At 40.6% G+C, this 22,325-nt stretch overlaps 1 protein-coding gene across 5 annotated transcripts in view; it reads left to right on the top strand.

The window, feature by feature from the left end:
* Window positions 1-22,121, top strand: part of FAM53A (family with sequence similarity 53 member A) — a 91,254-nt gene extending 69,133 nt beyond the window's left edge. For all 5 annotated transcript variants that reach the window (XM_025204441.1, XM_025204442.1, XM_025204440.1 and 2 more), the window contains one exon: window positions 20,869-22,121. In XM_025204441.1, the coding sequence (XP_025060226.1) occupies window positions 20,869-21,204 (336 nt within the window). In that variant the 3' untranslated portion in view covers window positions 21,205-22,121. The remainder of the gene's footprint in view (window positions 1-20,868) is intronic.
* Window positions 22,122-22,325: the final 204 nt, after the last annotated feature.

The raw sequence follows: 22,325 nt of genomic DNA, 5'->3' as shown, positions 1-22,325 counted from the left end.
CTGCTTATAGATGCAGCAAACTAAGCAGCACAATAGTGACATGTTGTCTTTGTTGGAAAACTACGAGGAACTCAATTCATAGGAACCCTTTAAGGTAATGGGACCTGTGGTGGGCTTACCTGAAGACTTGATCCTTGTCACTTCCCTTGTAGCAAAAAAAGTATGTTTTAAATGAAGCGCGTTGTAGAAGGGGAAAAAGTTGGATATGTGAGACTTGTGTAGATCTAAATCTACCTGAAATTTAAGTGTGAAGAGCGAGCCATATGCAAGTTAAAACCTTAAGACTGATATAACTGTTGGTGTATGCTTGTGTTCATCTAACCAAGGAATTTTAATTTCGCTTTAACTGAAACTCAATGCAGATTTACCTACAAAAGTGTCTGAAACAGTCCTCATTTAAGACTTATAAAGAACATGGCAGTTTCTAACTACAGTTTTAAAAGCGTAGAGGATGCCTTAAGATGCATATTGAATATCGGTGAATTTATTCCTGCATTCAAACTATCGGTTTCGCAGGGTGTAGTATCCATTGCCGGTGTTAATGAATGCTGTCACCCTTCCAGATTAGGACTAGCCAAGCGCCAATCAAGCAGAAATAGGCGACTTCACTTTAAACTCCAGGCTGCTGGGAGATGAAGTCTGGTGTGTTCATGCTGATTATTGGAGTTCCCTGAAACTGGGTGAGACGTGTATACTGATGGAAAACTTCTGGGCAGTGACAAATGTGGGTTCCCCCTCTACTCCGCTATCTAATCAGACTACTTCAAATAATGGGCTGTGTAGGAGATTGGTAAACTGCTACATGTTCTGGGATTTTACTGGTAGTGTGTGTTAGCGGGGGAAATATTCTTGCAGTGAAGTAAGTATTCCTCATGGTTTCTGAACACTGTACATGGCCTTATCTTTGCTCAAGGGAAAAGGTGCTTTCTAAAGTAAATGGCTATAACAGTATGTGACTTGAGCTTTTCTGAATTTTTTTACACTAAGAAAAGAGACAGTTGAGCAGGTAGTAAGGGTTCAAAATTCACAGGTCCCCTGGTAACAGTTGTCTCCAACTCTGCTCTGTGTTCATGTATTTGGTGGTTTTTCCTCTAGGCCGGGGCTGTCCAGCTGTGAGTGGTGACAGTCTGCAGGTTGCACCATGGCCGCTTGCATGCCCTCTTCACCTGAGCTGCTAGACTGTGCGTGCCCTCTCCCCCAGCACACCACCTCACACTGCACTGTGCCGTGCAAGGTCTCTGGGTCCCCCGAACTCCCTGGCTTGGGCTCCCTCAGCCCCACAGCTGTTCTGCCCCATCCTGTCTCTGGTAGTGGGGGCAGGCAGCAAAAGCTGGAGGAGAAAGGGGGACCCCAGAGAGTGCAGTGCGGGGAGTGGTACCCTTTTGTGGAGCTGCAGGCTAGCCCCTCGGGGGCCACATGCAGCCTGTGGACCACCATTTGTAAAGCCCTGCCGTAAACTATGGCTTGTAACCCACAGGTACCTCTTACTAAGGTTTGCATCCCAAAAGACTGGACTCCATAGTGACTGTTTGGAGAAAGCGCTTACTTTTTCCCAGCTTCCTTGCCCTCACCCCCAAAAACCCCTTCTTAACTCACAGCTGAATGCTATTTGGATACACATTTTTGTCCAAGATCTTGACACCAGGATCCCCTCCTCCCTCAAATGGATCCTGGATATAGAAGCTGGGCCCTCAGTCTCAGGTTCCTTTTTCTTTGGATAGCTTTTCCTTCACTGGCCAACTGTCCCAAGCCATCTTCTATAGCCCAAATAAACAGTCAGCTGGCATGCAGCCATCTGGTCAGAAGTCAGCTTCTTCCCTTCATCTTGCCTTTTATGTAGTGATCTTTGCCAGTGGTGGTGTGGGCTCCCTCAATCCTAGGTGTCCAAGGAACCCTGCCTACTTTACAACCTCCTCAAGCCTTCAGGCTCATGCATTTGTAATATAACCTCACTCTTATGTCCCCCTCACTCTTTTTTCCACTCAATGATAGAGCATAACTTTTCATAGTAGAAATGAAGTAGCTCTTCAAATCTGTGTGTAGTTAATACCACATAGAAGTTTTAAGTCTGGTAGGCAGAAAGTTAAAGGTTACTAAAATTGTGACAGGATGTAAATATGTATCTGTGAGAATGTAAATAGGTAGAAATTAGGAAAATCTATTTACATTCTCACTGAGATCCTGTCCCACTTTTAGCTTCTCTCATTCCTTGGAGTCTCCAGCCAGCAGAGACTCTATGCCTGACAAAGGGTAGTGCCTCCAAAACTGACTAAGAACTTTTTTCCAACTCCTCAGTTGGTCTAATAAAAGATATCACATCTACTCAAAGAACCGTAACTGCTTTTACACTTTCAAAGCACCTAAGGCTGCGCTGTCTGTACTGAATTAATTTTGATTTTAATCAGTGATGTGGATAACTTCAGCATGATTTAACATTTTAAGGATTTCAAAATTTTTAGATCTAGAGCACACTAAAACAGTTGTGTGCATCAGATGCTTCAAGTATGTAAATGGATTAAGCCGTATGTACAAGGGATCATTCCTTTCCTTTTGCAGTATGTTGCCTACTTTCTAAGAACATTGCTCAGAGCCAGGCTGCAAATCCAATAAATCTGTCTAACCTTTAACTTTACTCCCCTGTACACAGGCTAGGAAGAACATTTGTTCAGTATTAAGATAGATGGGGTCTTTTTTTTTCTCCCTTGTACTAAAAGTAGAATTTCTTAATCTGACATAATTAAGAGCAAAGCCTTCAAATATTTGTGCTACTATTTTTGGTTAGAAAGAAAACTCAGATGAGTCATATGGGGGCAAGATGAATGTACGGCTCCTACCGAATGCGTTTCTGAGAACTTAATCAGTATGCAAGTATCCAAAGCATTACTTTAATCAGAATTCAAGAAATCAGCAACCCCTTCGCTCTTATCCCTCTTGTCATGCTGAGGAGGCCACCAGTGTTGTGTCCCACGCTAAGAGCAGAATATAAATGCGAGTTTGAAGAGTTAATTTGGTGGGGTTTGGGGGGCTCTTGCCTGGGTGGCAGCTGCTGCCTGAACCATCTCATCTCTGCTGGGGCAAGGTGCCTGCAGCAGCTGCTTCCACTTTCCATTCCCCTCTCTATGACAGCAGTGTGGCCTGACAGAATGTACTTGTTACCAAATATCTATGGGTTTAATGAGGTTGAAACTTGGCAACTATCTTGCAGAAAAACACTGCCAGGAGTGAACATTTTTCAGATGGCTTAATGCACTTAATGAGCATTTGTTACTTCCCAGATAGTAACATTCTTTGTATGAAATGTATTGCCCCTTGTTGTTTTAGTTTAAAAAAAAAAATCTGCTCATATCTGTAACTGGAAAAAAAACATGTTTTTGCATCAACTCAGGATTATCTCCAGTTTGTTCTTCCTTTTTTAAGCAGTCATTTTCCAGAAGATGATTAAAGAGATTGGAATCCCGTGCTTATTTTCTGTATAGCTAAACCAGCGCTTCACTTTAGGTTGTGTTAAGTGCAATTTTGTGAACAAGGAATAAGGAGCCCTCTAAAAGCAGATTCTCTAATCTAACAGGCGAACAAGAAACTAGTAAAAACAGATGGTGCCAAAAATAGTTTATAACCAGGCCTAAATATGTCTGTGTAATTTTTTTTTCTTTATAAATAATGCAGCTATAAATCTTGCTAGATATCAATAAGTATTGAATTAGCTCCAAACTGCTGAGTGTTATAGAGCCTCTTGGCTGCTTTCCAGGCTTGGTGTTGCCCTTCATTCACAGGATCAACATTTAATTTCTTAACTGGGAAACCTGAAGAATTCATCCTTTTTGAATGGAAACATAGACACAGTGAGCTTGAATGAGTAGCTACAGGCTCAAGCGTCACATTGGAATGGAATGGGAACTGTGCTTGATGAGATCCTGCTAGGTCGCAGCCAGGATGAATCTCAAGCCTTTCTTTTCAGCAACGCATGAACAATCAAAGGCCCCCTTTTTATCTATTGTTACCGGGAAGGACATCCATTTAAAGTTCAAATTCCAGCAGGCTTGGGAAGAAGGAAAGGAGATAGCGGTAGGCCGGGCTAGGAGATGATAATCAAGCATCAAAAGTGAGCTGAAGACAAGCCAGCACTTTGTCCTCTGACAGGAGAGACCAGGCTGGGGGTACTTATTTTTGAATGGGAGCTTGAAGATTTTTGGAGTAGTGAATGAAGCACTACTGAGGTGGCAGGCACAGAGAGCATCTGGCGCTTTGCTCTCTTTGCATCAGCAGAGTGGATCACAATGTGAAATTAGGCCCAAAATGGCATTTAATGAAGTGAGCCTCTGTTGCAGGCTCCCCGTGCTCTGACAGCAAAGGACAGCCCCAGAGTGTAAGCCCTGGGGAGAGCGAAGGGAAAGGAAATCTCATTAAGGATACTCTTTTCTTCCACAAATGTCACTCTGTAACAAATGTTTTACAAATAGCTGGTCTCCTCAAAAGTGTTCAGTGCCATGTTGCCCTTACCCAGACATGAAAAGCAGGACTTAAATTTACAGTACTTTGTTCTGTAAGTGATGTGGTAATAAGAAGACGAAGCTTAGTGCCTGCTGCAGATTTACTTTTCCTCTTTGGCAAGTTGCTGTAAGTTCAAGTAAGAATTCATTGTTGAAATAGCTAATGAGTACCAGACCAGCTGCATTTGACATTATGTGAAAAGGGACCATCCGTTAACTCAGTTAGATTTCAGCCAGATGTAGGGTAGGTTTTTTTTCCTTTCTCTTTCTCTTTTTTTGCTTTTCTTTTTTCTTTTCTTTTTTTTAATTATTAGTCAGTCTGATAAAATTGGAACATGCCAAGCTTGTTGGAGCTACCTTGCAGGACTCAATAGTTGTAATATTCTGTCAGGTTAGTTATTGCACATACGGTACAGTCCCTATCTAGCATATTACAGGTAATCTTTCCAAGCCGTGCCAATGGATAACATTGTTTTCTGGGTTCTTCCATTTGGAGTTGGACAGGTGTCAGGGGGTGAATTACTGAGTTTTGCCTCAAAGGGAAGGAGGGATGAGGGGTGGGAGGCAAAGAGCATTTGGATGGAGGGGATTATTCAGTAAGGATCTAGGAAACTACTCACTGGGTGCATCTACACGAGACATTTACTGTGGAGTTGCCTAATCGGCTCCGCAGCAAACATCTCATTGTCTATACATGCAGTGCTATTAGGACTGAATAAATTAATTAATCTCCGCAGTAGGTTAGTACTTGTAAACACGAGTGCCAGCCTACTGTGGAGTTTTTTTTATTCCTCAGCACCACACATGTAGACGCTTACCCGGCTGGTTGGGGCATGAGGGTGCTTCAGTGCGGGGGCTGCCTGCTGGCCAGCCCCATGCTGAAGACCCTCAGGCCCCAGCCAGCCCCTCTGCAGTACATAGAGCTGGGTCAGAGTAGCCCCAGGCTGGCAAGCTGACCGGGTCTGCTCTGACCCAACTCAATGTGCTGTGGTCTCAGCACATGTTTAAAAGGCACACCCAGGAGTAATAAACTCCGGTGTAAAATGCGCCAGAGTTTCTTGCTCCTCATTCATTGTCCACAGCTTGGCCTAAACTAGAACTCCATATTAAGATTGTGAAATTTTAGGAGAAATCAGTTTTCATAGTTGGTAGGTAGGGTCGGAAGGGACCTGAGCATATCATCAAGTCCGACCCCCAGTTTTGTTGTACTACATACAATATTGGTATAGGTTGTTTTTTTTTTTTTTTTTTTTTATATTGTCCTACTTTTAATGTAGTGGGTTATTGCAAAGCTGCATAATAACCAAATTAAACACTTACGGATCTTTTTACTGCTCGAGAATGAAATAACTTTTATTCATTTTGAAATCAAGCTGTAGGTCTTGTATACATTAGATGGAAGTAAGTGTAGAGTGGTTCTGTACAAAGTAACTCCTGCTTTCTTTTGACTAGAGTTACTTTGACTTTCTCAAGAAATTGTATCAAGAAGAGTCTCTGAAAACTGTAAGCTTTGTACAGCTTCTTGTAATTATAAAACCACTTTCAACAGGGGAATACCTCAGCTGAATCTGCTTAACCGTTGCTTGCTTTCTGCAAGGCTAGCACTGCACAGACCAGTTTTCTGCTGCACACAGATACTGGTGCATAGGTGTGATAAAAGCTAAACAAACGTCTCAGATGTGCTGGAAAATTGTGAGCTGAGTTGGCTATGCCAACCTCTGTTGTTACAGATCTTCATGTCTTCTACTGAAGTTGTTGGACGAGGCATACTAGCTTATTCATGATTACGCCTTGGAGAAAGGACATGTTTAAAACCTGGAAGATGCTAGTTAACTCTGATAAAAGCAGCTCCTTTTTAAATAATTTTAGCTCATTCATATGATTTTACTACTTGAAAGTGACCTAGCTTATGGGTTGTCATTAAGGTTAATTGAACATATCCAAGTATGTTAAATATAGATTGATCAATCTTTTCTCCCTTGTTTATATTGTCAGAGTGAGAAGTCTGGTTTAAGGTAGCATGTTATAAATTGGCAGGGTGAAAACCTGAAATTCAAGTAAGTGTGACTTCCTACTCTTAAATGCATCTGCCTTCAATTCCTTTTGTAATGCTTGCACACGTTTCATTGCTATGTAAAAGAAATTAAGTTTCAACATTGTTTTCAACACTGGAGGAAAGGAGAAATTTCTCCAATGAGAAGCCTGGCAGCTGGTGGTGTGGACTAATTACAGAGTTTGAAATAGGAAATATATGTCATGTTTTATATTTTAGCCTTGCATTCAAAGTCGTCTCCATAGTGTTTTGCAAATTCCCTCTGTACTTTGAGAGATGCCATAGGGATTTTAATGTTCGCTTAAAGCTGGCAAAATCTTTATTGCAAGGGCTTATCTAAAAGAAGCTGCGTCATTCCTTTTCTTCCGTCTCCCTCCCCAAGAGCAAATAGGGTATCAGTTTATATAATGCCGAATATAATAAAGAACAATATGTACCCTTCTTCATTGAATTTTGTCCAGAACAGTTGGATATAACTACCCAATCCTTATATGTCGAGTGATCCCAACAACTTCTCAATCAATAAACAATCTTTAAACTGGGCATCGTGCCTTTCTTAACCATATGTTTTTAGAGATTGATCACATATAGAAATGCCAGAATTCTTATGACATCTGATATATATGAAAAAGAGCTGTTCTATTTAACAGAACTTTATAGGAATGCATATAGTGAACATATTTCAAAAAGTGCTGACTGGACACATGCAATGACCCTTTCTTTTCTTCTTGTGCAAGCCAATGGAACTTGCTCAGTTTAATTTTTCTCTGGAAATAATTAGTGGCCTCCGTCCACCTCTGGCTTGGATTAATGGCCTACCAAGAATTTATTGTAAAAACATACATGCGTATGTTCGGTTGAGCAAAACATTCCCAGCACCAACCGTTTCTTTTTAGTGCTTGTATAACAAGAAAATTTAAAATAATAATTTAAAAAACCTGGTGGTTTGTTGTTGGGTTTGGTTTTTTTTTTTAAGAGAATTTATTGCAGTCTAGGTGGTGGGGCACGGGGAAGAATTGCTTCCAAGCTGCAACCTTTTATTTTATACTTATTTAATACTTGTCGGGAGTGAATTTTATGGCCATTATTTATTTATTTATTTATTTATTTATTTTATTATTTTATTTTTTTTACCAAGTCCATAAAATGCTGGCTATAAAAAAAAAAAAAAAAAAAAAAAAAAAAAAAAAAAAAAAAAAAAAAATGCTGACACAACCCTAAAATATAGGTGAGGTTGACAACTGTCAGTAACTAATGAGCGCACTTTTAAGTTTAGGATTCAAAGTTTGGTCTCCTAATCTGAGCAGATCCATGTCAATTTAATATTCACGCCACACCTAGCATTATTGTTCTGTCAGTCACATATTTAAAACCTTCAGTTAACTTGCATAAAGTCTACCAAAACACAAAATGATGGTGTTTTAATGACAGTGTTCTAGAGGTGAGAATTTATGGATGTATCCGTACTAAAACTAGAAAGCATATAGGTTTTTGTCATGAATGTGATGGTCTTCAGCTACTGAAGACCGTTAATGTTAAATGGTCAGACATAGTAGGAAGTTGCATATAGCTCTGCATTTAAAAAAAGAAATGACAACTGTAAGTGACAAGAAATTCCTATATGGCCGGGTTTCATAGATACCGGGGGTCAAAATCTGTTGTCATGCTGCTGGCATAAAGTAGGTGGTCTTGCAAAGCTGTTAGTGGGAATCGGAATTTGGCACAATGTTCAAAGCAGACCTGCAATCACCATAATTCATTTGCAAGGTTATAAAAGTAGTGTTATAACTCCTCTTCCTTTGTTTGTAAATAGGTGAGATGATAGAATGCCACTTCATTCTCAGTTTCCTTTTACTGTGAATTGTGCTTTGCTTATGTTATATTCATTAAATAGCGCTGTATTTTGTGTACCTGTTGGAAAAAAATCTGGGTTTTTTTTTTTTCGTTTTTGTTTTAAAGAACATAATTTTAAATGGAGTTAAATTTAGGGCAGAATTGGTTTTGGATCCTGACTATGACAGTATTGTCCGCTAGTGCTTCCAGCAGTCATTCTCTTATTGGGCAGTGTCCATGTACTGTTTAGAAATGTTAACTTGAGCAAACGTGCAACGTACTTGCATCACTGGATGAAGGAATGTGTGTATATAACTCAGTCCTGCAGGGATGTGAATGTGCACTTTTGTGTCCTAGTTTGACATGTGTACATAAAGTACCTGTTCTGTCATCTTTTAATTTATATCAGTGTTAGAAAAGCGTGTTAAAGGATTAATTTTAATGATGGCAATTATTATAAACTTATTCTTTGTATCTGTGAGACTTGTAATACTCTGTTTTCTTAAATGATAAATGTGGAAACTCACGCTTGCTTCTAAAGTGAAAGGTGAGCATTACTAAATCAGATGGGCTTAAGTTCCCTGTATACTTTTTCCCCCCCCCCCCTAAAATGACATGGTTGAGCAAACAGCTGTGTCATTTGTCTTCATGTTACCACGCTGCTTAGCTCTGGTTTTGCAGCAGATGTCTTTACAAATGGCCATTTTCCTTCTGTACAAACCCTCCAGGATGGACACTGTCTTTGTTTGTACAGCATTGACACAACGGGGCCCAGGTTCAAAATATCTTCTCACTTTTTGACTTGTCCACTTCCTCTTTCAGGATCTCTGCAGGTGGTGTACTTTGTGGTTATGTGGGGAACAGGAAAAAAAAAAATCACAGGTGCCATTAATGGCTTCTAACACACGTGGGACTAGAGTTCCACTTGGGGTTAGGGTACCGAGCTCTTCCTTCAGAGAAAGACGGCTGCCGTGGTCCTGTCAGGGCCAGGAACCACTAACATCAGCTTCTCCCTCCTTCGGGAGCAAGCTGCAGTTCTTCCTGACACTGTCTCTTGCTGCTACACACTTTATAACACCCTTTCCCTTGCAGCACACCTGCTCTTTTTAATGTTCTTCTGGATTAGGACTTCCAGGTAAAGGCTACTCCTGTACCCTTCAAGCTCCCTCTTGCTGCTGCCCATCTGTCTTTCTTTCCGTCTTTCCCAGACTCCTGCAGTTAGTCCCTTCTGACTTTCCAAGCATCCTCATCATAGTGGCCATCCAAAGTTACCCATTGTTTTGTAATTGTTCTAACCTTCTCGCAGCATTCATTGTATTCGTGCTACATAACTGAGGGGTAGAGGAAGGCTTGTTTGCTGTGCTGCAGTCATAGGAGTTGATTATAATTAAGTATCACATACCGAAGACTTAATTGAGCATTCTGATGACATCCAGTATTAAGGCTTACATTTGGGCTGGCTTTTTAGAGTTCTGGTTCACCTGCTTGTTTATTTTTGCTATCACACTTTTTACACTTAATAACATTTCTTTAACTTTTTTTTAAGATTTTTTTTATTTTATTTTATTTATTTATTTATTTATTTTTTAAAACAACATGGAGTGCTAGGTTTCACAATGTTAGGAAGCTACACAAAACAGTAACTGAAATTACACAATGTGGTACCATATTGACATCCATGTTGATCACCATCAAGGCTAGACCCTTCAGATCTATTCCATGACAAGCTGCCAGTTGAGCTAATGGAGTAACAGAGTGGGAAATAGTTTTTCACTGTGGCTCTAGAGGGAAGGACACTTGACTACACTGGCTAGCACGACGGAAGAAAGAGACTTTAGGGTCGTCATTGACCACAAGATGAGCATAAGCCTGCAATGTGATGCTGTGGCTAGTAAAGCGAGCAAAACGCTGGCTTGCATCCATAGATGCTTCTCAAGCAAATCCCGGGATGTCATTCTCCCCTTGTACTCGACCTTGGTGAGGCCGCAGCTGGAGTACTGCGTCCAGTTTTGGGCTCCACAGTTCAAAAAGGATGTGGAGAAGCTTGAGAGAGTCCAGAGAAGAGCCACGCGCATGATCAGAGGTCAGGGAAGCAGACCCTACGATGACAGGCTGAGAGCCCTGGGGCTCTTTAGCCTGAAAAAGCGCAGGCTCAGGGGTGATCTGATGGCCACCTACAAGTTTATCAGGGGTGACCACCAGCATCTGGGGGAACGTTTGTTCACCAGAGCGCCCCAAGGGTTGATGAGGTCGAACGGTTATAAACTCCTTAAGACCGTTTCAGGCTGGACATAAGGAAGAATTTCTTTACTGTCCGAGCCCCCAAGGTCTGGAACAGCCTGCCATCGGAGGTGGTTCAAGCACCTACACTGAACACCTTCAGGAGTAAATTGGATGCTTCTCTTGCTGGGATCCTATGACCCCAGCTGACTTCCTGCCCTTTGGGCAGGGGGCTGGACTCGATGATCTTCCGAGGTCTCTTCCAGCCCTAATGTCTATGAAATCTATGACTATAAAACCAGAAGCATTCTCAGGGGAAGGCTGGCTACAGTGTTTTTGTTCATTTTGGGCTTGTGGGGGAGCCTACTGCAGCACACTTTGTCCGTTCTTTAACCTCCTATTAACTGCTTATACCATTTTCAGTCTGTTCACTTAGTTGGTCCCAATCTATGACAAGCTTTAGAAAAGTGGGTGGAGAGGAACCAGATGCAGTTCAATAAGGATAAATACAGAGTGCTTCATCTTGGGAGAAGTAACCAGTGACATGAACATTAGTTAGGAGGAGATGTCATGGCCAGCATGATGGCTGAAGGGGACCTTGAGGTTATAGCTGATCACAGGATGAACATGAGCTGCCAGTGCAACGCTGTAGTCAACAGAGCTAATAGCATACTGGGATGCATTAGCCGATGCATCATGAGGAGGGCGAAGGAAATGATGCTTCCTTTTTACTCGGCATTGGTGAGACCCCAGCTGGAATACTTTGTCCAGTTCTGGGTGCTGTGCTCAAAAAAAGACGTGAAGAATCTCGAAAGGATCCAGAGAAGGGCCGCAAGAATGATTAAGGGCCTGGAGAACAAACCTTATGAGGAAAGACAAAGGGATCTGGGACTGTTCAGCATGAGGAAGAGAAGACTGAGGGGGGGACTTGGTGGCCATATATAAGTATGTAAGGGGTAAATATCAGAAACTGAGAGAGAAACCTGTTTGCTGGGGCACCCCAGGGGAGGAGAAGGAGCAGTGGCCATAAACTGTTAGAGGATGGTTTCAGTTTGGATGTAAGGAAGTACTTCTTTACGGTAAAGGTGACCAGAATCTGGAATAGGCTTCCCAAGGAGGTGGTGCAGTCCCCAACCTTGGAAGTCTTCAAGAGGAGACTGGACAGACACCTTGCTGGGATCATTTGATCTCGGCAGTATTCCTGCCTAGAGCAAGGGGGTTGAACTCTGATCTTTTGAGGTCTCTTCCAGCCCTTAATTGCTATTATTCTATGAAAAGCAGCTGCACCAGAGCAGCTTGTGGGATGTGGGTTGAGATGTCTGGCTGGTCAGGAGGCAAAAAATAGTACAATGTGGGGTGAAAAGAGCAGCTTTGGGGTTGGGGCCAGTGACTGGGTTTTCCCAGACCTGGGATTGCACAGGGGAAGCTCCATGCACTGGCTGGACCTAAATCAAGTCTGATATTACATACCTCTAGATTCATCTTACACAGGGTTCTGCAACTTTTTTAGACCAGTTTATGTGCATGGATATTTTGTTCTGTTACAGGTTTAGACTGGTTGCTGGTCACTGAGACCGGGTCTATAGGTGTAAGGTTGGCACCAAGATGAGCTAAGTTTAAATCAGGTGGCCACTTTGAACCTCACCAGGTGTCTGTACTTAGCCTACGTGTTAGGAAACCTTGATAGGCTGGCCTACTAGAACTGTAACGTAGTGTGATTGTGTTCTTAAGGTGAAAGCAGCTACATGACTTGATGCTTGCATACTAAAATAGCTAATATACAGAATTAAGGTTGCAGTTCACAAACCCAAGAGGTAGGAAAATGTAACCATACAATGCCCACATCCTACTGACAGTGCGGTGGTCTGGAACATTACATGTACACCCTAGACTACTGTTCAACCCAGAATAAGAATAAAAATACTGTGCATGTGCTTTTGTATTCAGGTTAACATTGCAAGTTACCCTTGCATTGCCTCATTCATTTAAATGTTGCATTAGCGTAGTTCTTTACTTTCAGTTTTCATATTTTAAATACAAAAAGTTGTGAATAAATCTGGTATATATTGGAAGCACAGTAAAAATGAGAACTATTTAAATCCCGTATCCATTAGTTCTATGGAAAGCCACTGCACACAGCCAAAATTTATATAGAAAGGAGTGGTCACCAAAAAGCTATAATTGTGTTCTGTACCTATTCAGATATCCTACAAGTTCAGTAAAAAACACTAAATTAAAAATTGTATATACCTTTACTCAGAATTATTCTTTAATCCAGGAGTGATGTGGCTGGGATGATCCAGGAAATATGGAAGAAGCAAAGCTTTTGGGGGGGGGGGGGGTGATCACTTTTATTGGCCCATCTGCATAGTTAGGAGAAATCTTAAGCACAAGGTACCTTTCCTCAGACCCTGAAATCTTGTCTAAGATCTCTCCCAGCTATGTAGCTGGACCAAATAAAAGCACACAAAAAATCCTTGCCACTCTTTATTCCAGGAAATTTGATAGGATTTGTTTTTTGGTTTTGGTTTTTTTGTTTTGGTGTTTTTTGCAAATCAGATGCCATTTTAAATTTATGGGGAGTATACTAATTCAGAGTGTAGGTTAGTACCATCCTCCAACTCTGAGTTGCCTGCTCAATTTAGCACAAAATGCAGTGTGTGCACAGTGGGGTTTTTTTTTTTTTCATTTTCCTAAATACATTTAGAGATCTTGGTAATACCTTGGAACAAAGAGGAGGTGTGAGGAGTGATTGGAGAACTAAACTCCAGGCTTGGGTTTTTTGGTCTTGGTTTTAGCACATATTCCTTTAGCCCACCTGTCTCATAGGTGCGGTTTTCCGCTATGCTGCCTTCAAAATATTCCTTCTATTATTTTGCCTGGTATACTCTGCAGTTGTCTACAACATGGTAGATTTTTACTGCAGTGAAAGAGATGGCTATCATTTTTATTGAATCTGGCTCTTAAATGCTTCTGATCGAGTAGGCTGACCCCACTGTGCTGAAGACTGCTGTACTTGTGCCCTCTCCTCTCTGTCTGTGTCTTACCTGGTCCTTGGGACAGGGGCTGCCTGTCTTGCTCTCTGACCAACTATTTGCAGTGTCCTAGTCAATAATGGAGGCACTCCTAGGAAAAACTGAGCTAGTACAGACAGTATGAATTATGTTGAAATACAGCTAAAAGGACGGAGACTTATCAGGACACAGCGCTTCTGAGGCTCATGCTACATCAAAAAACTGATGCACGTGAAATCAGTTGGTTTTGCTATTAACCCGACCACTCTAATTTCAGGCTGTGACTATAGCTGGCACTTCGGAGAGGAGGTCCAGCCTCTAACCTATGATTAGGCTTACGCGTTCTGCCAAGATTTCCACTGTGACCAAACAAGTCGTATGACCCTTCTGTGCCTCGGTTTCCTATATATATGGTGACAGTGGTACTCCCTTATATCACAGGATGACATGAGGACTAATGCCCTGGAGATGGAAGCATTTTGAATACAGTGGTAATGAAGGTCACAGCTTAAGTAATTAATTGTATTTAAATGAACACGCAGGCCTTCATCTCTTCTAGTGTCGAATGCATTGTGGCATTCTGGGGTTAGCCCCAGTTTTGCAAATATGCTTTATTTTTTACCTAAGATGTGGCATTGGTTGCAGCTCTGTAAACCTATTGAAGGGGAGATGGTTCCTGAGAATAATTTGATATATAGACACTTCACTGATGTTCAGTAAAGGATCATATGTTGAGATTTGAATAGTTGACTGAAAAAAGTACCTTTTTACATGGGAACAGAGCACAGCTGATGCACGCTTCCTGTATCACTAGGACTCTTGTAACAGAAAGGTACCAGACTAGAGTTGCATTTCACTATAAATAAGATATTTAACCATTAACTCAACTTTATTTGGACTTCTAATAAAGTGTTCAAATAGATAGGATTTCCTTAATTCCTCCTACTCCCGGAAACCAAGAAGCTTTTATCTGGGGATTATCAGTTTTTCCCCCCCAAACACTTGCATGCATTTACTACTATAATATGAAACTCAAGTCACCTGCCTGAAAGTTGTTCCTAACTCCCTTGCAAAAACTTTTAAATGAAACTTTTATTTACACACACTTCTTCTTTCATCTTCCTGCTTTTATATTTGACTGCAACTTTACTGTGTAAAAAACAAACAGAATAAAAAATCATTTGGCTTCGCATATGCAAGTATAAATCTGGATTATTCCAAACTTTCAGGTGCTTTAACAGCTAATGGACAAAAGTAATGCAGGGCTTTTGCACTGGGTGTGGTAGGTAGTGTTCTGGTTACTGGAAAATAAGCCATCTAAAGGGTGTTGCAAAGAGGAGAATTACCTCTTTTTGCTTCTTTATCCCAACCCCTTCAAAAGTAGGAAATAAAGTACTTCAGTGCTATTTTTCCTTCCCCTGACCTCTGTGCTGAACATCCCTTTCCTGAAGAGAGGAGGAGAGTGGCCTTCATTTGTCTGGAGTAATGGTACCAATGAATTCACCAACTGACTTGCATAGCTCCAGAGGTCAGTGACCAAAGCTTTTCAGCTGCATCACCATTGCTGCTCTTTTAGCCAAATGTACTCTGTGCCCAGGAACTCTTTACACACATGGGAGCACAAGTGCACGCTATACCATACACAAGTTTGTTTTTAAAAAAATTCATAAAATACTTGTATCCAAATGCAGTGGAGGACATGCACAATCTTTGTTAAAAGGTTTAGGTGAAGTACTATATTATGAATTAGTAGATTGTATCTGGGCAAAATGTATTCTTCAGTATGCTAATTTACTTCTTTGTTGTTAGTTGTTTAGCACCATTAGGAGTCTGTGAGGAACTCTAGCAGGAAGGGATTATAATTAAAAGGTGTGTTGTGTTTTTTTCAGGTTCATTATGTCTTAACATAATAGTTTATTTTTCTCTACTACTAATTATACCTTTTAACACAAAAGAGAGAAACTAAAGCTATATGGGGCTAATGAACAATTGTTTGTATTTATATTATGGTATGAAGTGAAAAGGCATGAAAAAGTATAAAAGAAAATATTGAACAGAACATTGGCCTCCTGGATAATAACTGAATGCAAAACCTTTCACCTTGAAGGCCTTCTTGTATAAATCTATCCCAGACTGGTGGACAGAGGACCAAAGCCTGTTAGCATATGAGATTGCTCTGTGGATTCTGGAAATGTCGAAGTTATTCTGTTTTAGTCCAAGTGTCGACATAAACACTACTACCTGCAGAGCTTGTACCACCCATGCAAAAGAATGACCAGCACTACTGGTTCAGGACAGCGCCACGCTGGTATGGTTGTGTGGAACCTTGTGCTGATTTAAACACAGGTCTTTGCCTTCGGTACAATACCCAAACAAAAGGTTACTATTTTTTTTTTCCAAATGTGAAGATTGTACAAAGAGAAGAAACCATAGGACTAAAATGTGGAAAGGATGTATAATTTGAAGAATTAAGTGTATAATTAGTGAAGATGGTGTTTCCTTTTAGTACACAGTTCATGTATTATATTCGATAAAAATTAATAGTACTGTATCTGTTTAAAGTGTACCTTCATACTAGTGTATGGGGTAGAAAAAATAACTCAAATACTACACCCAGGCAACAGGAAAACCATTAATGCTGTGGTTAAAAATATAGGGACATTAAGGATAGTGCCCACCTTAGGAGCTTCCAGTGGCCTTTTACTTCTTGGTGAAATGGATCCATTGAAAGGGTCAGGAATTTCATAAAGATTTCCCTTGCGTCTCCCTTCACTTTTTATACATAACGGTTACTATGTAGCTGATTCCACTCAGCAGTTTTGATTTAACAGTTCCTCTTTAACAAGGGATTGGTACTTGTTATGGACTAAGCAATGAGCAAATTCCAGTTTACAAATTGGAATAGTAGTTTCAAATTGTTTTATAACTTTACACCCAACAGGCTCATCTACATGTGCCATTAATACAGCTGAATTTTTTCTGCACAGAAAATTCAGGCACATTAAACTGTGCCTGGGCACACATCTGAATGTGCACCCGTTGGGAACAATTCAGTCCAGATGGAGCTCCAGGGTTGCAGGGGGGTGGGGATCAGGTCTGGGCTGTGGAGGAGCTGTCCCAGTTCCAGGGAAGCTCCCTCCCAGCTGCATTGATATCTGAGCCAGTGAGAGCTGTCCTGGCTCCAGGGTAGCTGCCCTGCCCTGCCCTGCAGAGGTCGAGGCTTAGCCAGGCAAAGTTGTGCCCCCTCTGCTTCCAGAGCTGACAGAAGCTATTTGCTCCCAGGTAGGGTTCACACATGTGGTACAGTGCATTAGTTAATACGCTGTTTTTCTAGTGCCTGTATATATGGGTGCTAGCAAATGGCGCATTAGACTACAGGCAGTCCTCGACTTGCAATGTTTCAAGTTGCAATGTTTCGCACTTGCAACATTTATAAATTGACACCCTATTTCAACTTTCTGACATCACTTTCGACTTTACAACACTTGATCTGAAGTGACGCTGTGCCAGCGAACAAGTTCACTGCATCGCCCATCTCCCTGGAGAATATCTGTTCAAACTTCCTTGGACACTTTTTCTTTAAGAAAGCAGCCAAGACTCCAGAAAAACCTGCAGCCAAAACTCTTGAGAAGACTCCAGCCAAGAACCCTTCAAAAAATCCAACCAAGAGCCCTTCAAAAAGTCCGGCAAAGTCACCTCCAAAGTAGTCCTTCTAAATCAATATGATTGCTATTTACAATACAAATACATTAATGTAGCTATATTACTCATCTGTAATTGACGGAGTACAAAATTCTGGGTTATTTTTGGTGAAAATAGTGTATCGGGGTTTGTGTCGGGAACCAACCCCCCATTTATAACATTGTTTCCTGTGGGAAAATCGGTTCCAAGTTGCAACGTTTCGACTTAAGACACGTTTTTCAGGAACCAAATGTGTCGTAAGTCCGAGGACTGCCTGTAATTTAATGCACGGTAACTGACGTGTGTGTGTGCAGATGGTGACACTTTACTGTGCATTAAATTAGTGTGATGTGCAGTAAAGCATCTCATGTAGCAAATGCACCCAATGAGTCTGCTTTCACATTTTGAGAATGAAGTGAATCTTTTTTTACCAGCTTAAGCTGGGAAGGGCAAATACAAAAGCAGCAATGTAATAGGATCCTAAACATGCAACATGGCAAGGACTCCCAAAGGGTTACTTTCCTTTTCCTTATTTTCTGCACTTTTTGAGTGTCTGTCACTGTGCTTGTAGACTTTTCAGGGCCCAGATTGCTTGTCTTACACAATGTCAAGTATTTTATGAAACCTTCATGAATGATGATGATATCAGGTGCCAGTCAGACCTGAAATGTCTTATTCTTTTGCGAGTTTTATGCCAGTTTAGGCAGCTCCATAGAGTTCTGTCAATATGCAGGTGTAAAAGTGGAGAATCCAGCTATCCATGACCATAACACTTTCTTCCATACTCCTTTCTTTCAGTACAGTTAAATGAAGACAGCGTTGTGTCCAATTGCTTTGTTTACTATGCATCCATTAAAAGATGTGGTGATAAAGGGTGACTGAATTTTCCAATAATTTCCATAAGCTTTCTTGGAGAGGAACTGTAATGTAGTGCATGTCCAGTTTAGTGTTGGTCTAGGGGGGCCTCAGCCTGAGTGATACTAGCCTCTTATATTAATAGCATGGTTGTCTGTGATTTGCAGGAGCCTCGGTGATCCAAATGGTACCTTTCAGGTTCACGTTCCTAATAAATACCATAGCTACCACTGGAATTCATTTTCCCACTTCTCCTTAAGCTTATTTTTAAAGAGATACTGCATCCATGTTCTGGCATGTGTCATAACTTCATGGTGGCTGGATGGTGTATTTATGCCGTAAATACGTTGTTTTTTTTACTAAAGTAGTGTTTCCACTTGATTCCAGGATTTGGGTCTTTAGGAAAGAATATGAAATACTGACAAACCTGAGATTAACATTGTTAGGTAGCGGGACAGGATGAGCATTCCAGATGGAGTCTAAAGTGCACACAGATCTTAATTGTACACGCCTGTTAGTTTGTTAGAAGGATGACTGTAATGAACTTCTAGTACAGAATACGGTTTTTAGCAAACCTAAATAACGTTTTGTATTAACTGCTGTGACGAAGTGCACTCATGAAATAATTCTTTACCCTTTTTTCCTCCCTCTTTTTTTTTTTTTAAAGAAGCCTCCCCTTTTATTATGCTTCAAAATTTGTATAGTGACTTATTGTGAGTTTCTGAGCCAAAGGTTTGGTAAAGAATACACACATTAGCTTGCTTTCAAGTTGCTGTGAGCCTTACTTGGTTGCTTGTTTGCTTTGAAAGCGAGGGTCTAGAGAGATTTCTTTTATTTCATTGCCCACTATTGTTTCCTGTACAAAGTTTTAATATTCAGACATTTTATCACCCCACTTCTTTTAAACCTCAGAGTTTCTTTTCTTTTTCCTGTTACACAAAAGAATACTTTTAGCTGATTGAGTTCCATCCATTGCCAACCGGGGATTCTTTTGTTTTGCTGGTCCAGCACCCTTTATAAAACGAGGACCATTGAGCAAGTACTCACTGGCTCCCCACTGAGCTTGATTGTGCTTGAAAGGTGTGGTACTGTACTGGTATAACATGTAAAGCTTCAGATGGAGGGCTTGAATGCATTTCAGCTTCTACCTTTTGCTTTCTGAAAAGTAGTGGGATTGTGTGCTGAGATAATAAATCCACCTATTTTTAGTTTGGTGCAGTTGTGACAAGTGGGTGAACAAAGAACTAGTTGAATGCACTCACTGTTGTGTTGAAGCCAGCTAAAAGTTCCCATTCAAGTGGTTTCAGCACAGTATAGCTAACGGGCAATTTTCCGTTTATGTACACAAACCTTCCAGAAAGGCAGCTGTGCATAGTTTTTGATTAATCTCTAGTAGTAACTTGAATAAAGAACAGTTTGGGGGATTCAAGAATCCCTTTCTAAAAACATAAATAACTTTTAAAGTTTTGTTTCTTTGGACCGGAGCAGTGATCGGTATCTACCGTAAGGCTTAAAGGACTACAAAGTGAATGCTTTCTTCCTCTGTCTGTAGACAGATAGCAGGAAATGTTTTCTTCATTTCAAAGTTATAAGCTACAATTAGGATTGGAGTACCTGCTAACACTGTGTCTTTGCTGCTTTATTGTGAATCACTGGCTTTGCTTTTAATTTGTTTAAATATGAACAAATCTTATGGTCCTCATTCATATACATGACAAAAATACAATGTTCATCTAGTCAGTGTGTAGCGTAGGTTCATTTATGTGCCAGTAGCTGTATTGATGAGACGGGGTATAGAGAGATTTATGCACAGATTGATCAGATGCCTGTTTATGTATGGATCTATGTGGGAAAAGAAGTTTTAATAATAGAGGGCTTCTCCGTCTAGCAGAAAGAGTTTTATAACCCGATTTAATGGCTGGAAGGCAGAAGATGGCAAATTCAGACTACTAAATAGGGTGCACATTTTTTGAAGTAAGAATAATAAATCCTTGGAACAATTTAGCAGGTGGTGGGTTCTCCATCTTCAAGGAGCTTTAAATTGATTGGATTTTTTTTCTAAAAGGAACTCCTGGTCAGAAGCGTGCCTGTGCAGACTCGCTCTGTGTTGCGGTCTGATTTGGTATGTTCTTGTGAGAGCCTATCGAATTTGTCAGTGATCTTCGTTGGGGAACACTATTGCAGTTAGCTCCTGCATAAGTGTTGCCATCAGTGAGGCACTTCTGTCCTTCTCCTGCGCTTCACTCGCTTTGATCCTAGCAGTGCTGTAAAATTTCCAAATCTTGCTCATGTTGAGGGTTGAGAGAGAAACTAAGTTTATCTGGGTCTTTCTCAAAACTGTATAATCCCTACGTGTGCTGGGCTTGAGGTACGTAAACCTGAGAAGTGACCTGACCTGGTGGAAGGACTATGGGGATGGGATGTAGACACTACTGAGCTTAGAAACCCAGTCTACCAATGATGGACATGGTCTTGGCAAGTCGTTCCCACCTTGGTGTATCTCCAGGTACATAATTGAGCATGTTTGGGAGGGCTAGCATCTCTGAACGTGAAGCACTGCCCAAAAGGCATTTCACGTGTCAAATGCGGTTAAGATCATGGTGTCCAGTGGAAAATTCACTCTTAAAATTCTTGAGGAGCCACTGGCATTGGGCATTCATATGGATATAGTAACCTTTTAACAGTGCTTTTGATTAATGTAGCTATATCTTTTTAATTACAGACTTTAAAAAATTCAAAAAGTCTTTGCTCTCTTGATTATGAAGAAGATGATGATGATGATGATGATGACACGCAAATGAAGACAATAGTGTCATCCCCATGTGACTCAAATGACCTTATGAACATCATCACCCCTGGTTCCAGTCCAATGAAAGAGAAGCTGGATGAAGTAAGGCATCATGGGCCATGCCAAGTTGGCTTCAACACAAGGGATTATAAGAAAGCAGCTGCAGTATGTGAAAGTGATGAGGACATGAGTGATTGTGAGAGCACTGAAGAGGGGATCTTTCCTCTGGACTGTGGGGACTTGGATCTAGAGCAGATTGAAAACAACTGAGTCTCAAAAGTTGTGTGCTAGAATCAGAGTTGTTCTAAATTAAAATGATAGTGGATTACATTTGCCATGCATAATCCATGTCCCTGAATCTCTGTATTGCCTATCTTGGGCCTGTGTTAGAAGAAATGTTTCAGGTGGGGGGAGAATAAAATTGAACCATTGTTACCTGTTTAGTCTGTTGATCGGTATGTGGATGACAACAACAACAAAGAGTAGGAAGTTAAATGTATTTTGAACATTAAGGAGTAATTTTGATTAAAAATTTCCTAAAAGATATTTTGCATTTTTATGGCTTTTACAGTTCCGGAGAAAGCATCTCTATTTTGAAATGAATTTTCAGAAGGGCACTCTATAAAACAATCTATCTACAGTGATTCTGGGGCAGGTATATGTTCCTTTTGTTTTAAAAAAAAAAAAGAAAAAAAAAAAAAAGAGAGAAAAGAAAAGAAAAAAAAAAAAGCTTGTGAGACGTGAATTACATAATTAAATTGGTAATAAACCATCAGGTGATCTGAACTCTTAAATATCTGGTTGAGAATTGGTCCAAAATACTTAACTGCCTCCTTCTACAGTGTGTGGGTATAAAACTTCATAACATGTACAAATGAATTTTTCATACATTCAAGCCTTTTTGATCAAAATGTAGTAGTGACCTTAAAGGTTAACATTTTCCATGATTTTACTACTTGAATTGTTTTCTAGCCTGAAGCAATGCTAATTGAGGTGGGATAAAACTGCAAGTAGCTGCCCACCTTCTTGGTCATTATGTTTTCTGTGGTTCAAAAGAATGTACAACAAGAGCACTTGAACTTTTAGACAGGGACTTTGTAATGATCAATTCCCCAGGAGGTGATCCCTTCAGCAATACTAGAAGGAAACTAGTCCTTGAATTAAATAAAGTGACATTTTGCTTTGCATTTTTGTGTGTTTATGAACTTTATTGGTTGGCGTGTGTAGCTTTTGGCAGACTTAGCACGGTGCCTCAGTTCAACATGGGAAAGGGAAAAGCTTTTGGATGTGTCACTAAATTCAGTCAGCAAACACTTCTTTAAATCTTATCTCCAGATATTTCTAGTATCCCCCCATAACAGAGGTTATTTTCATCACTTTTCATGTAAGAG

The sequence above is a fragment of the Alligator sinensis genome, unplaced genomic scaffold, assembly GCF_000455745.1.
Source record: "Alligator sinensis unplaced genomic scaffold, ASM45574v1 scaffold445_2, whole genome shotgun sequence".
NCBI classification, from domain to species: Eukaryota; Metazoa; Chordata; order Crocodylia; family Alligatoridae; genus Alligator; species Alligator sinensis.
The sequence above is the reverse complement of the archived record's forward strand: the minus strand, read 5'-3'. Positions and strand labels throughout refer to the sequence as shown.